Source organism: Phaenicophaeus curvirostris, chromosome 27, assembly GCF_032191515.1.
Source record: "Phaenicophaeus curvirostris isolate KB17595 chromosome 27, BPBGC_Pcur_1.0, whole genome shotgun sequence".
Lineage (NCBI taxonomy): Eukaryota > Metazoa > Chordata > Aves > Cuculiformes > Cuculidae > Phaenicophaeus > Phaenicophaeus curvirostris.
This window is the reverse complement of record NC_091418.1, coordinates 441,301-457,068: the sequence shown is the minus strand read 5'-3', so window position 1 is coordinate 457,068 and position 15,768 is coordinate 441,301. Positions and strand designations below refer to the sequence as shown.

Sequence of the window (15,768 nt, the reverse complement as noted above, 5' to 3'; positions counted from 1 at the left end):
ACCAGCAGCACAGGGGTGGGTTCAGTGCTGGTGCATGGAGCCGTTACTGGTACCAGCTGGGCGGGGGTGGGTCCAGTGCTGGTGGGTGGAGCCGTTATTGGTACTGTAAGCGCAGGGGTGGGTTTGGTACTGGTGCACGGAGCTGTTACTGGTTCTGGTGGGCCAGGGATGGGGCTGCGATGGGTGCTGCTGTTGCTGCTGCTGCTGTGTGAGTCCTGGCTGGTCCCTCCCACTTCCCCTCAGTCTCCTGTGGTCACCCCCCTTCTCCCTCATCCTCTTTTTCCCCTTCTCCCCAGTCCCCCCAGGTTCTCCCCCGTCCCCAGGTCCCCCCAGGCCCTTCTAGGTTCTCCCAGTCCCTCCCAGTCACATGTCTCCCCGGGATCCTCTCTCTCAGTTCCTCCCAGTTCCCCCATCCCGGTCCCAGTCCCCCCAGTCCTGCTCCCCAGCACAGCTCCCTCTCCCCAGGCTCGCAGGCGCTGGCCCAGCTCACGATCCCGCAGCGGCTGCCAGAGAACACGACGGGCGAGCCGGTATGGGGGGCTGGGGCTCCAGCTGTGGGGTGGGGGGACAGATGTGCTGGCTGGGGGCATGGGCGCTGCATTGGGCATTGGAAACCGGTTTCTTTTCCAGCTGCTCTCAGCGGAAGCACCATCTTCCAAATACTTCCAAGCATACGTCGTTTTGGACAAGGCTTTGGTAAGTCCCTGTCAGTCACCTCCTCCTCGCGTGTGCCTGGCTCCTCCGAGCACAAAAATGAAGCCGTTTGTGTCTCCCTTGGAGAAGTTACATGTGCTGTGGGAAAGAAAGAAGGAAAATCTGTAGCTCCCATTCACATGCTAGGTGGTGGCCGTCATCTCAGCGTTTCAGCCTTGTTCTGCTCCTTTGTGGTAAACACCTTGCCTGCTCCTGTGTCCTCTTGGGTTATTTTTCAGTACGACTACATGGGGTCAGACAGGAACGCCGCGACACAGAAGATGATCCAGGTCTTCAGTTCAGTCAGCACTGTAAGTGTTCGGTCTGGTTTACACTCTAGTAAGGTGAGCGGGAGCTGATGTTCATACTGGCCTTGTTATTTCCCACCTGCCTTTGGTTGTAGGGGGAGGTTAGGTCTTGGCTCACCATGTGTGGACTTTGATGGGCGGGCCTGGTCTGGCAGGAGCTCTGAGCCATGGCGATTCACTCATATTATGTTGAGTTACCCAAAGGCGTGAGAATAGACAGTCCCTCTGCTGTGCTTTCAGCTGTTTAATCCCCTTAACGTGACCATTGTGCTGTCCTCACTGGAGCTGTGGACAGAGGAGAATAAAATATCGACAGCAGGGGAAGCCAGTGACCTCCTACAGCGATTTGTACAGTGGAAACGGTCCCATCTCACCCAGCAGCCGCATGACATCGCTTATCTCTTGGTGTAAGATACAGCTTTCCCTGCTCACCAAAGGACGTTGAGTCTCCCACGTCCCCGCAGCGGTGAGGTGTCCCAGGCAGGGCGGCCGTGCAGTGCTCCTGTGTTTCAGGTACCGGGACCAGGCAGCGTTGGTGGGAGCGGCGGCTCCGGGAAAGGCGTGTCAGAGAGACGCTGCTGGCGCGGTGGCCTTGGTATGATGCTCCTGTCCCCACATCGTGCGGCTCCATGAATCTGGAGCTCACCCATGGGTGACAGGGACAGACGGGAGCATCCACAGCCGGAGCTGGGGTTCTCAGGGAAAGCCCAGCTGCAGCAGCCCTGCTCTCTCCTTTCTCCAGTACCAAGGGACCGTGACGCTGGAGTCCTTCTCCATCCTCCTGGCCCAGCTCCTGGGACGCAGCCTGGGCATGAGCTCCGACTCCCGAGGCTGCCGCTGCCCCAGACCCATCTGCCTGATGAGCCCGCAGGCACTGTGAGTTCCTCAGGTCCCATCAATGCCCGGGGGCTGTGGAGCAGGGAGAGATGGAGCAGGTCAGGAGATGAGGGTCCCGAGCACCGTGGCCACGGTCAGTGCCATCCGAGCTCCTTCCTGCACGTCGTGGAGATGGTGGTGGGATGTCTTCTCATCAGGGATGTCCTCAGGGAATGTTGTTCTGTTCTGGATGGGCTTGGAGGTCCCTTCCAACACAAACCATTCTGTGAATCTATGACTCAGTGATTAGTTTGGAAAAAGAGGCCTTTTCTCTCCATACCTAAGGTATTTATGAACGCTTCTCAGCCTCAGTTAATCATGTGTTGCAAAATGGGGTGTAAGTGAACTGGAAGACCCTTGATTCGCAGAGATTGTGAGAGGGTGAATGGTGGTGGATGTGTTAGCTCAAACAAGCATGGATAATGGCTTTATTTTAGACATTTCAGTGGGGCAAAACCCTTCAGCACCTGCAACGTCAGGGACTTCGAGACCTTCCTGAAGCGCAGTGCAGGCGCCTGCCTCTTCCGAACTGCCCGCATGCCCCGGCTGGGCTACCAGCGAGCAGCCGTCTGCGGCAACGGCGTGGTGGAGCCGGGCGAGCAGTGCGACTGCGGGACAGCCTGGGTGGGTGCTGCGGGAGTTACAGCTACGCACGGACGTGTCCTTTGGGATAACGAGCCCTTGAGCCTACGGGCACGGCTGGAGCAGGCAGGGCAGCTCAGGAAGGATGGTGCTGGGGTTTAGATTGTTTCTTCGATGGCATCGATGTGCCAGCAGATTTATCCATTTTCTTCTGCTGGCTATTGCCCAAGTGTAGGGTGATGAGAACATCTGACAGCAAAAAATGTCTGGGGGAACAGAAAGGTAGAATAACAGGGTTTTGCGATGTGTCTCCAGGCATGCCTGAAGGATGAATGCTGTACCAGAACATGTCAGTTTAAGCCAGGAGTGAAATGTTCCTCTGGATTGTGTTGTAATCATTGTCAGGTAAGGCATGTTTCAATAATTATTGCTAGATCATTATTTATTTTTTAAGAAATAATGTGTTTTGATGCTAGAAGATGGAGACAAACTTTTTGGAAGGGCTTTCACCCCTGGGCAAACATTCCTGGGGGCAGGCTGGACTTGTCCCCCCTGTGTGCATGTGACGGCCACGTGTGAGACACCTTGGATGCGATCTCGAGGGATCAGGACATGGCTCAGGGAGGGGCTGAGAGGGGACTGCGCTGGTGTTGGTGGGGGCTGGCGGGAAGGGTCTTCTCTCTGCGTCCAGTTCAGACCCAGAAACACGCCGTGCCGCCCCGCTGCTGACGTGCAGTGTGACCTGCCCGAGTTCTGCAACGGATCCTCCGCCTCCTGTCCCCTCGACCTCTACGTGCAGGACGGACACAGCTGCGAGCGCAGCACCGGCTACTGCTACAAGGGACGTTGCCAGTCGCCAGATCTGCACTGCCAGCGGCTCTTCGGGCCAGGTAGCAGAGGCTGTGCTGGTTGCGCTGGTGCTGCTCTGGTTGCATTGGAGCTGCTCTGGTTGTGCTGGGGCAGGAGGCGGCTGCAGCAGGAGCGATGCTCAGTCTGTCTTTGTTCCCTGCTGCACCCATCTCGCCCCGGTCTCACTTGGTGTCTTCAGCCTGGTTTCAGTGGAAAGGAGGGTTTGTGGCTGGGAACTCATTTCCAATGCCTCCCCTGTGACCCCAAATCCAGTTTCAAGCAGGAGGGGCTTCAGGGAACTGCATCTGATATGAGTGATTGGGCACAGTGCTCTGTGCAGGAATTGTGCCTCCTGTCTGGCTTGTCCCTGTGCCAGCAGTTCTGGGGCAGGAGGGAGGGCAGAGCCTCGAAGGGTGGGTGCAGGTCCTGAAAGGAGGGCAGAGGGGTTGAGAGGGCATGTAAGGAGAGAAGAACAGAGCTTTGGGGAAGCATTTCAAGCTTGGTTTTTAACCTGGTTAATATGCACTTCAGTTGCACAGTATTCTCCCAAGTATTCACAGTATGAAAACAGCAACAAAAAAAGTGAATTATTATCCATGTGTGAAGTTAAGCAGGAGTGCTGACCTACTGTTTGCTAACCCTGTGTTTCTGAAGTTGAGGACTGCTGAGAGCTGGGTGATTCAGGGGGAGATGCTGTATTTTCTCTTAGTGGAGAGCATCTGCATGGCAAATTAAGAAGTTATCAGATACCATGAAATGTACCTTGGTGTTCCTTTAAATGGTAATAAATACTACTACTAAACTTGCAGGTTCTCAAAACGCCCCTGTGACTTGTTACGAGGAAGTCAATATTCAGCGGGACCGGTTCGGACACTGCGGGTTCCAGCCCCGCCAGGGCTACAGGGCCTGCAAGTGGAGGTATGGCCCGGGGCAGGGCGCGCTCCCCCAAACTGGTGCATTCCGATGGCACCGAGCACCAAGGGGTGCTGGCTGACAGCAGGAGCTCCAAAGCACCGAGCAGGATGTGGTCTAGTGGACCTCTGGGCTGAGACCAATGGCATGAGGTTCAACGAGGCCAAATGCCGGGTCCTGCACTTGGGGCACAACAACCCTGTGCAGTGCTACTGACTAGGAGAAGTCTGGCTGGAAAGCTGCCTGGAGGAGAGGGACCTGGGGGTGTTGGGTGACAGTGGCTGAACATGAGCCAGCAGGGGCCCAGGTGGCCAAGAAGGCCAATGGCATCTTGGCTTGGATCAGAAACGGCGTGACCAGCAGGTCCAGGGAGGTTCTTCTCCCCCTGTACTCGGCACTGGTGAGACCGCTCCTCGAATCCTGTGTTCAGTTCTGGGCCCCTCACCACAAGAAGGATGTTGAGGCTCTGGAGCGAGTCCAGAGAAGAGCAACAAAGCTGGTGAGGGGGCTGGAGAACAAGGATTGCGAGGAGCGGCTGAGAGAGCTGGGGGTGTTTAGCCTGGAGAAGAGGAGGCTGAGGGGAGACCTCATTGCTCTCTATAACTACCTGAAAGGAGGTTGTGGAGAGGAGGGAGCTGGGCTCTTCTCCCAAGGGACAGGGGACAGGACAAGAGGGAATGGCCTCAAGCTCCACCAGGGTGTCTCATCGGTAGCACGTGTGCACTCGTATCAGCCTGTGTGTGATCCGCATCTTGTGCAAACTGGTTTTATAGGAACCTCAGGTGTGGGAAGCTGATCTGCACCTACCCGAGCCGCACGCCGTTTGCTTCATCCACTGCTGCCGTGCTCTACGTCAAAGTGCGCCAGCATTTGTGTGTGTCTTTGCATTACCTGAACATGCCAGCCAGGTTGGATCCTCTTCTGGTCCCACCAGGCACCAGGTGTGGTGCTGGAAAGGTAGGAAAACATTTAATAAAAAATCTAAAATGTCAGATATAAATTGTAAACAATAAACCAGATTTAGAAATATTTATTCCTCTGCAGCATAACTGCACTTGGTTTTACAAACGCATGCAAACGTGACATTAAATGTCTGGCACGGTGTAAATGTGAGATGTAACCCAGCTCTGAGAGAGGAAATGTAGCCTCTAAAAGCAAAGTTGTGTTTCCAGAAGTAGAAATACTTCCCCACTGGGTGGGCTGGGTGCTGTGGTGGCGAAGCAGCGCTCAACTGGGGCCGCTGTGGTTTTTCCTAGGTGTGCATCAACAACACCTGCCAACCCCACTCGGTCCTGGGCTACGACTGCAACCCCGCGGTGATGTGCCACGGCCACGGCGTAAGGCGCTGCGCGGCGGCTCTGCTGCCAGGGACCCTGCGGCTGGGGGGGAGCTGGGCAAACACCTGCCTTAGCCTGGTGCTCTGCAAAGCCACAACCTTGCCAGCTGGTGCAGGGAGTAAAATCATTTAAGCTATTGGTCCTAAACCCAGGATTGACATATAATGAGGCTTTATTTGCCAAAACGGAGAGTTTGATGGTTTGTTTGGTTTATGGAGGGGACAAAAAAAGAAAGCAAAATTGAAGAAACATAATGTTGAGGGCAACAGAGCTCATGCACGTAAAACATTGTGTGGTTGTAGGGGTAGGAAAGCTGCACTGTGATGCACGTAGGGCTGCTGGGCTCCGGATTGCTTGGGACTGCTGATCTGCCACTCCCCTGAGGCAGAAAGGCAGCAGGTTTTGCAGGAGGGTGACGGTTTGTGCTTGTTCAGTGCCTCAGGGCTGTTAGAGCCTGCACTTTATGGGGTTTTCCTCATCTGATAGTCTTCCTCAGTTCTCAGTATGCTCATAAGCGTGTGTAGCTTTGTCCCAGCCCAGCCAGTGGCAGCAAGACGGGTGCTGGTCCAGGCAGGAGAGGCGTTGTATGAATTTGTGGTGGCGGGGTTGGAACTGGCTGATCTTTGAGGCCCCTTCCAACCCAACCCATCCTATGATTCTCTGATTCTACCACCTGCCCCGGGCTTTTCAGGTGTGCAATAACAGGAGGCACTGCCACTGCCACCCTGGCTGGAAGCCCCCCGACTGCCGGCAGTGGGGATCCCCCGTCGGGGGCAGCATCGACAGCCACCTCAGGCTGATGGATGGGGGTCAGTGCCTGCGGGGGACGGTGCTGGGCTGGGTCCCTGGCGCGGGCACGGAGGGTGACCCCACTCTGCGTTTTGTCTCCTTCCAGAGCTCCCCCAGCCGCATGCGCTGGTGGAGCAGTCGCTGCTTTGGCTGGGACTGGGCTCCAGCCTCATCGCGTTCGTCCTCGCTGGGGCCACCTGCCTCTTCCTCCGGTACCTGGGGCTGTGCCCGCGCTGCTGGTGGCAGCCCCCCCGCACGCAGGGGTGAGTGGGGCCCTGGGGGAGACGGCCACAGGCACCCCGGGGAAGGTGGGATGATTCCCGGCAGGGTATGGGATGATTCCCTGTGGGGAATGATGTGATCCTCTGGAGAACGGCATGGGGTGATTCCCATGGGCTATAGGGCAATTTCCATGGCTGAGGTGATGCTCAGAGTGGTATGGGGTGGTTCTCCAGGGGGTATGGGATAATCTTCAGGGCTAAGGCGATGCCCACAGAGCAGTATGGGGTGATTCTCAGAGGAATACAGGTTGATTCCCAGGAGAGTACAGGGTGATCCCTGGGTCTGAGGTGATGCTCTTGAAGGGTATGAGGAGATTCCTTAGGGCTGAGGCACTGCTATCTCTCCTTGCAGCCCCACTGCTGAGAAAGGCGGCAACAACTCAGAGCCAGACCCGGAGCCAGAGCTGGACCCAGACCCGGGCACAGACCCAGACCAAGAGCCGGACCCAGAGGTGGACTTGGAGATGGACCCAGAGCTGGGCACAGACCCAGAGCTGGACCTGGAGTTGGCCTCAGACCTGGAGCCAGAGTGGGCGTCAGGGCTGTGGCGTAGGTGCTAATAAAGGCGTTGGGTGCAGCTGCGTGTCTGCGCTCTGTGGTGCCACGGGGCCGTCACCGGCCCCTGTCACTGCTGGCCACACTGCATGAGGGAGACCCCATCCCACACCCTGGCAACCCCCCACACCCTGCCCAGGGGAGCCCCCCGCCACCCCCCATCCCCGCTGGGACCCCAGGGCACTCCGGGTCGCAGCCGCTGGTGGAAGGTGACGTGTGTGACCATGTTAGCTCAAGTTCAGTCATCAGGCAGCTTGCTGGAAATACAGATAAACCCTTAAGTGACACAAAACATGAATCGGGGAGTTTCACTCCCTGCCACACAGCGCTCCAGTGGCAGCTCTTTGGAGCCTTCCCCACGGGCGGATGCCCACAGCGATGGAGATCGGTGCGTGCTCCATGATGACTCCTTATCGGCAACCTTTAACCGTGTTTGCTCGGACGCTCTGGCCATTGGGTGGCCAGATCTGGCTCCCCCCAGGACAAGGTTCGCTCCCGCAGCCGGGGCACACGGTGCTGGCTCAGCACATACCAGGAGCGGGGCAGCCGCACGAGCCAGAGCACATCCCAGTCCTGCGCGGGAGATGGAGGCCGGACACGGCACGGAGGAGACCCCGCTGCCCCTGGCACTGACCAGGTTTCAAGTCTCGGAGGAGTATGGCTTCCTTCTTCCCGATCCTCTGGTAGGAGACAGCTGTGCCCCCGCGTCTGCGTGCTGCAAAGGACAGTGAACAGAAAAGTAGAGGGGTTGGTGAGCAGCTTTCTGGTGGGGCTTCTGGTCAAGGCTCCTTTATTACAAAAGCAGCAGAGCCCGCACCCGCAGGACAAACCTCTTGCTTTAAAAAGGATTGAACTGGCTGCTGCAAGTGGCAGAGGGGTGAGGAGAAGGCGTTTGCAATTCCCACCTTAGCCTTGGCACTACAGGATTTCGGGGAGAGTGAGGAGAGCAGTTAGAGTGCAGATCTCCTGTGCTGAAAGTGGTGTCGTTTATCGCTGGGCTCACTTCACAGCTGGAGCCACTCAGGGGCAGGCAGATACTGGTTTATCATCCATTAACTCGCAGTCATGAAGGCCAGTAATACAAGAGTGGGAACTGGACACAAGCCATTAGCCACGATGTGCAAGGGAGGATGGATGCTGGGAGCCTGGGCTGGCAGCGCCTGCTCCTCTCCTTTCCCTGCAGGCGTGAGTGTGGCCCCAGGAACACCTCTGCAAATTCATGTGTCCCCATCACTCTTCTGATCCCCTTTTCTCCCTGGATCCTACAGCAGGGACTGAAGCAGGAGAGTTTGGGTGTTGGCTCTCAGCTGGCTTCAGCTCTGAAGAGTTTACCCAGGGCTGGGGTTATCTCTGTTCCCTCCTGCTCCTGTCCCAGCACCCCCATGCCCCAGCACAGGGTTACCCTCCCCATCTGGGGATGGACAGGCTCCATCTGCCTTTCCAGTGACTCCCTGAGCATCCCACTGGTTCCCAGAGCTGCAGGACAGCTGTGGCCATCCCACGGCTGGCAGGGGACCCCAGCGCAGGAGAGCACAGGGATGTGCTCCCCTCTGCCTCCCCAGAGCCCGGCTCCAGGGGCCGGGGCAGCCAGCCTGGTTCCCTCAACCGACCCATCACCTCTAAGCCCAGTGACTTCTCCCAGGCAATCTGCCCGTGCTGGGATGTTCTGTGTCCCATTTCCCACAACCTCTGTCTGTTTTATGAAGGAGGAGGGCAGCAGCCTGCTCCCCTGGCCCAGCACAGCCCTGAAGCCTCCTCTTCAGGAGGATGACACCGTGTGCAGCCGCTCTCTGTGCATTAACAGCTCTCCCTCTCTCCTCTCGCTTCCAAGACAGAGCTGCCAGCACCCTATGGTCCCTGGATGGAGATTGCCCACCACCTGCCTCAGCTGATCGTGAGCCACCAGCTCCGCTCACGTGTTCACCAGGTACCTGTGTTATCTTTCCTGGCTCTGGAACGCTCCCAGACCTTGGTCTGACAGAGCAGTGGAAAAGCAAACCAGCAGCACAGCCGTGTCCTCAGCAAGGGCTCAAAAATACAGGGTTAAGGCCATGCAAAGCCTGATATTGGCACAGAAATAACTCCTGCAGCAGATCCCAGGTCCCGCCAGCCAGCCCAGGCGGCCAGGGCTGGAGCAGGGAGTGCAGTGGCAGGGAAACCCCCTGGATATCGCAAGAGCTGCGGATCATCCCGGCCACACTCCACAATGAGCAGCCCAGGCTCTCCGGGAGCCTCCAGCCCAGCCAGACCCCTTGGCACATAGGGATCGGCTGCTCTCATGTGCATCCCAGCACAAGGTAGGGAGATGCCTTTCTGAGTAAAGTCCTGCAGGTTATGGTCAACGCTCACAAACCAGCAACAGCGAACCGTAGCAAATGCTGTGGGAGAGGGAGGGGATGGAGGCTTATAGGGAGGCAGCAAAGTCAGGGAGAGGGGGCAGCCCCCACCGTGGGGGCCCTGGGCATCGCCTGCGGTGCCCCCTGCTCCCTAGGGTCTCCCTGGCAGATGCCACAGCTCAGCACCCGGCACCTACGAGGGCGAGAGGAGCTGCACTTGGCGCACCTGGTGCTCAGCTTCATCACAACAGGCTACGTCTGGCAGGAGGGTGAGGAGGGCACCGTGAAGGTAAAAGCGATGCAGAGCAAGTTCACCTGCTGCTTGGCATCTGGGGGCCGATGCTGCTTCCCTGGGACTCATTCCATGCGAGCAAAGCCGCTTTCCTGAGGCTGCAGCAGGAGCGTGACCCCTCCTGCGTGGCCCGGGCGCCTTTCACCAGCCTGACAGTGTCCTGCCTTCTCCTGGGCTTTGTGCCTTTCAGGTCCTGCCTCGAAACCTCGCTGTCCCCTTCTGGGAGGTCTCACAGGCCCTCGGCCTCCCCCCTATCCTCAGCCACGTGGACTTTGTGTTGGCCAACTGGAGGAGGAAGAACCCCAACGGGTAAACGGGAAACGCTGACAGGCTGAGTGCAGCTCTCCCCGCAGTCGGGGCGAAAGTGAAGAGCCCCCAGCAGGTCCCAGACAGCACAATGGGAGCAATTCATCCCCAAACAGCTCTCGATCTGCCAAAAGCCCTTGAAAACCCACATCCCTGCAGGTCTGCCTCACGGGGAAGGGTCTTGCTGGGCACAAGGGAGCGATGCTCTCCGGGGCTGCTGTGTGCCCAGTGGGAAGCGGGGGGCATCGGGGAGCATTTGCCCAGGGGACTGTGCTTCCCTCAGGCCAGTGAACTCATCAGTGTCTCATGGAGCATAGCTCATCGCTGCAACCACTTATAACCTCTTTCTTTCTCCTTTCCTATGTGTTTGCTGGCAATAACCGAAACACCTTCAGGCCTCTGGAAATTGAGTAAGTATTTAAGATGCTTAAGTATTTTCTGACCAGTATTGGTTTTGTTTGAACTGGCTCAGCCCTCCAGCTCTGCTCAGGCTGAACTTGTCTCCTGATATACGAGCCAAACAAACCCAGCTCATTCTTTGAGCCACGAGTGCCACTGCGACAAGGGCCAAGTGCTGTTGCCGCGGCTGGGCCACGGGGCTCGATGGACCCTGGGGAATACGGGGAGATCCTGAGCGAGCACCTCCTAACCCCAGCCCTCGGCTGCTCCGCTGGTCGCCCCTGCAGGAACCTGGACACCATCATCTCGCTGCCGGGGGGAGAGAGCCTGCGAGGCTTCATCCTTGTCACCCTCCTGGTGGAGAAGGCAGCTGTGCCTGGCATTAAGGTAGAGAACCGCTGCCCCCGAAGCTCTTTGCTCACCCTGAAAGCATCCACAGTCTCGCACATACGAGGTGCACCCATCCCCTGTGTGCTTGTCCATGGGCTGGGGAAAGGGCAGACCCGGGGTGGGTGGCAGGGGGTGTCCAGAGCTGCTGTGCATTCCAGCCCCTCATCCCTTCATCTTCTCCCTCTCCTCTCTCAGGCGATCGTTCAGGCCATTCGTGCCATCGGGCAGCGCGATGAGGAGACCCTGCACAAAGCCCTCCAGGAACTGGCAGAGGCCATCGGGGACATGAGCGAGGCTTTGAAACGGATGCACGGTAACAGCCACCTTCAGCTGGAGGGCAGCTCGTGTCCTCACATCGCTGTGCAGGCTTTAGCTCATCGGGTGCATTAGCACAAATGCACTCACACTCAGCCCATAGAGCATCTCTGGAGGGACCGAGCGGGAGGAGGCGGCAGCCTCAGTGTTCCCAGGGTGACGTGTGGTGTTTGAGCACCCAGACAGGACAGGGGGTAAAAGCATGGGGTCTAAGAGTGAGCTACCCTGAGCAGCGATGCTGTGCCTCATGCAGCAGAGCCCTGCTGGGGAGGCCGACTGTGAGGAGGGGGCATGCGCCTGCCCCTCTGGATGGGTCCTGGGCATGGGGTTGGGTCGCCTCGGCTGCAGCGGGGGCAGCTCCGATGCAGAGGGAATTCCTGCCTTTTGCCCACTGTGACATCTGTGCTCTGATTTCCTCCTAGACTATGTGGATCCAGCAGTGTTTTACACTGTGATCCGGATCTTTCTCTCTGGGTAAGTCCAGCACATTTCCCTCCAAACCCATTGCACCAGCACCGCCCAGGGATGGGGGAGCATGGGAGGTGGTGGGAAGCGGCTTCCCCAGCAGGGAATAGGGTCTTGTGGGGCAGTGCTGGGTCTGGCAGCGGTGGCCCAGAGGGTGATGTGATCCTGTCCCTTCCAAGGGAAAGATTTCCCAGCCCTCAGTCCAGCAAGGACCATGGCAGAGGGCTGGGGTCTGCCTCCCCATCGCTTCTCTCCAGCCCACACTTGGCTCAGACCCTGCACAATCCCTGTACCACAACAGCCCTTAACTGTGCTAAAATGAACCATTCCTGATCTTGGCCAAATGATTTTGACAGAAGGCTAATACTCTCTTTACTTCACACACAGTACACTTGAAGCCAAGTGGGGTCTCTTCCCCCTGCATCTTACAGAAACATTTATAATGAGCCTCTTGCTGTTGCTCCATTACAATTCTGTTAAGTCAAAAAAAAAAAAAAATCCCCCCAAATACTGAAAAAAAGTCATATGGGCAAAAACACAGCCCTGAGAGCCTAGCCCTGCAGGGTCACTGTGCCTCACCTTCCCTGTGGGGATGTGAGCACCCCCATCCGCTCCCGGGCTTCTCAGGGGATTCTATTTTTACTGTTCTCCAGCAGATCTCAGCATTCCTGAATCAAAAGGCTCCATGCATCCTGGTTAAGTTTCTCTCATTTTCTGTCCAAGCTGACCTTGTCTTGTTGGTCATCAGCTTGGAAAAACATGCCTTTTACATTCCCTTCTGCTTATAAGGACTTCCCGCTAGTAAAGCTTACTATAAATACATCCCTGGGAGAGCTAAAAATACTATGGTATTTGATAATGGATCTATTTTCTCTGCATTTTGTGCAAAATCTGCTCCAGCAGTCACACAGCCCTCACAGCCAGCACTGAAAGCTTCATGAAAGAGTGCATTCTTCAGAAGGTCAGGAGATATTTTTGTGCCAGGCACATTATCTCTCTCTGAAATTATAAATCCTTTTTCCGTTGGCGAGCGAACGTTTATCCATGTTTGCACAACGGGCGCAGAAAGCTGGGTGACAGGGTTTGTGAGTTAATGGTGCACGGGGGGAGGGCTGGGGGCACTGATGCTGCCCAGTTCTCTGGCCTGGCTGAGGACAAGCAGCTTTATGAGAGGGAGGAAATCACATTACAGTCTCGCGCTCTGCTGAAATAAATAAAGGGAGGTCGTCCTGTGCTGTCATTAAAGACATCATCCCAAGAGTAATAAGAACTGAGAAATATCCTCACTTCCAGGACTCAGGAGAGCATTTGGGTAACTCCATCCGCCACAAAGGCATCCTGACTTTAGCTGGTGGCCACTGGGATTTCAGAGCATTAATGCTGGATGCCGCTGCTGCCCAGAGAAGCCTCTCACAGCCCCAGAGCAGCTCTGTGCCCGCAAACCATGCGGCATCTGCTCGGGCCAGAGGTGGAAATGCAGCCAGACGAGGGCAGCTTCTCCCAGGTCCACGTCGTGCAGAGCTCACCAGTGCGTGGTGATGCCGCGGGACCATCCCCACTCCTAGGCAATGGATACTCAAGGGTTTCTCCCTATGCCCATGACCTTGTTGAGTGCCTGTGTTTGATTTCCAAGCTTATCTCGCATTTGAGGACAGCTGTCAAGGCTGAGACAGGAGGAGGAAATCCATGGGCCGGGTCAGGAAGGGTTCCTTCAATCTTGCCAGCCCAGGGTCCCTTCTTGCGGCCCCTCCGTTATCAGCCGCCCACAGCCGCTCCCTGCCTGACTGCCGTTCTTCCCGTTCAGCTGGAAAGATAACCCCGCCATGCCGGATGGGCTGATATACGAGGGAGTATCTGAGGAGCCCATGGCGTACTCAGGAGGGAGCGCGGCGCAGAGCACCATCCTCCACGCTTTTGATGAGTTCTTGGGGATCCACCACAGCGAGCAGAGCAGTAAGTCACCTGCTTTTCCTTTGTCCCTTTGTCCTAAGCAGCTACAGGGTAGGGGAAGAACTGAGCCAGAGTGTTTCCCATGGCTGTGCCCAGCTCTGCCAGTTGACAGAACACGCGCCCATCTCGCCCTCGCCAAACCCTCGCAGAGCCTGGCTGGGACGAGGCTGTGCCCCACTCATTACGCAGGGAATCTACAAACAAGGCTTTGGCAGGAAAAATTCCCAGATGGATAGACTTGGCTTTTTGCATGTCAACTTTTCATTGAGGTTATATATGGGTACAGAGATGAGGGAGCAGTGCGCGCCAGCATCCTGTCAGTAACTCAGCTTGTCCATTCACACGGCTTCGCATCAGTCCTGCCCACGACGGAATGGATTTATCAGAAATTAGCAAACCCGCTCGAATTGCAAAACAACCCACACAACCCAAAACCAAAAGTCTAGGAGCAAGGGATAAAACTTGCCTTTTAGGGTTGAGATCAACCCTAGCTCAGCACTGACCTAATATGGGGTTTCTTTTTCAATTAATTGGAGGCACCGAGACAGGAGGCTGTGCAGGCAGTCGGGTACCACCAGCGCCAGCACCAGTGCTCTGGTCTGGCCGCTCTCCGAGAGCATCGGGGTGCTTTAACCCACTCACCCGCAACTTATTTCTCTCTTTGCCCGTGTCTTGCAGCTGCCTTCCTGCACAGAATGAGGGACTACATGCCCCGTCCCCACAGAGCCTTTGTGGAGGAGATCCACCATGCTCCCTCGCTGAAGCAGCACGTGCTCTCCTCCGGAGACACACGGCTCTGCACGGCTTTCAACCAGTGCATCGCTGCGCTGGCAGACTTCAGGTCCTACCACATCACTATCGTCACCAAATACATCACCATCGCGGCGGCCAAAGCCAAAGCCGGGCGGGCAGAGATGGGTGGCAGGGATGGACCCTCCATGGCGAAGCCCCCGGCCGCGCTGGAGAACAAAGGGACTGGGGGGTCCCACATCTTCAGCTTCCTGAAAAGCATCAGGGACACCACCAGGGAAGGGATGATAAAACCCTGACTTGCTCTGAGGGTTTGCTAGGCAATGCTCAAAGAGGGTGCAGGAGGTCGAATGGCCCTGGTTCGTGCCTGTGGCACACGAGCCAAAACCGACCACAGCAACCTTCACTGAAAACCTCCTCTCAGCACCCCCTTTCCCACTCACACACATCTGGGACATGGGGAACACACTCTGGGCTGTCAAGGGAGGAGAGCACTGCTGTTGATAACCCCCAAAAGTCAAGCAGTGAGCACAGCATCCTTCCACAGCACTAGGATGGACCCAGCATCCTTCTGTAGCACTAGGATAGGTGCCACATCCTTCCACAGCACTGCAGTGGGTGCAGCATCCTTCCAGGGCACTGGGATGGACACAGCATCCTTCCAGGGCACTGGGGTGGACAAGGCATCCTTCCAGGGCACTGTGATGGACAAGGCATCCTTCCAGGGCACTGTGATGGACAAGGCATACTTCCAGAGCACTGGGATGGACAAGGCATCCTTCCAGGGCACTGAGATGTGGGCAGCATCTTTCCACAAGCTGCGGGGTTGCAGGCGCAGAGGCGGTTGGAGTTACCCAGCCATAAATAAAGCAGCAGTCCCCAAACCCAGCCGGGCTGCCGGTCCCTGTGTCCGAAGCCTCTTCCCTGGCTGTTCCAGCGAGACATCCCAGCGCTTCTCCCTCGCGAGGTGGCGACAGAAACCAGCTTTTGGCTCGGCTCCTGGCGGCAGAGGAGAGGGGAGCGGGGAGCTGAGAGGAGCCGTGGTGGGGTTTGGAGGGGCTAAGATGGACCATAATCACTCACAGTGGGTGTTTGCTGAAAACCCCTACTCCCCAGTCTTGGGAACAACGCTGAAAAGGCTCAAATCAGCTGAGAGGGGCAAGTGGATTAGAGAAGAGAGCAGCGGGAGGGAAAGCAGGGGGTCAAGGAGGCTGGGATTTGCTGCACAAGGTTTCTCTCTGTACTGCCAGCTCCGTCACAGCTCCTGATTTATTAAGAGTTCAGGATGTCACGGGGGCAAATCTGAGATATTCGGACTCACTTTCTTAACTCTCAGCGAACAACATCACGCTGTGGCAGGGGAAGTGGGACATAGAGTGTCCT

The 15,768-nt window shown here is 56.8% G+C and overlaps 2 protein-coding genes across 2 annotated transcripts; both read left to right on the top strand.

Annotated features, from left to right (window-relative positions):
• The first annotated feature begins 168 nt into the window (after window positions 1–168).
• LOC138731453 (disintegrin and metalloproteinase domain-containing protein 18-like) lies at window positions 169–7,192 on the top strand. Its single transcript, XM_069877395.1, is given in 16 exon segments — window positions 169–208; window positions 466–530; window positions 631–696; window positions 933–1,004; window positions 1,242–1,408; window positions 1,515–1,596; window positions 1,744–1,877; window positions 2,315–2,501; window positions 2,775–2,864; window positions 3,151–3,349; window positions 4,118–4,226; window positions 4,994–5,177; window positions 5,477–5,557; window positions 6,249–6,521; window positions 6,524–6,609; window positions 6,980–7,192. Coding segments are annotated over 16 exon segments (2,043 nt in total). The 3' UTR covers window positions 7,188–7,192.
• A 568-nt stretch (window positions 7,193–7,760) lies between these two features.
• LOC138731563 (indoleamine 2,3-dioxygenase 2-like) lies at window positions 7,761–15,216 on the top strand. Its single transcript, XM_069877555.1, has 10 exons — window positions 7,761–7,865; window positions 9,014–9,109; window positions 9,688–9,807; window positions 10,001–10,119; window positions 10,512–10,526; window positions 10,803–10,902; window positions 11,101–11,218; window positions 11,643–11,694; window positions 13,490–13,638; window positions 14,314–15,216. Exons 1-10 carry the CDS (start codon window positions 7,767–7,769, stop codon window positions 14,682–14,684), a joined length of 1,239 nt encoding a protein of 412 aa, XP_069733656.1. The 5' UTR covers window positions 7,761–7,766; the 3' UTR covers window positions 14,685–15,216.
• The last annotated feature ends 552 nt before the right edge of the window (window positions 15,217–15,768 follow it).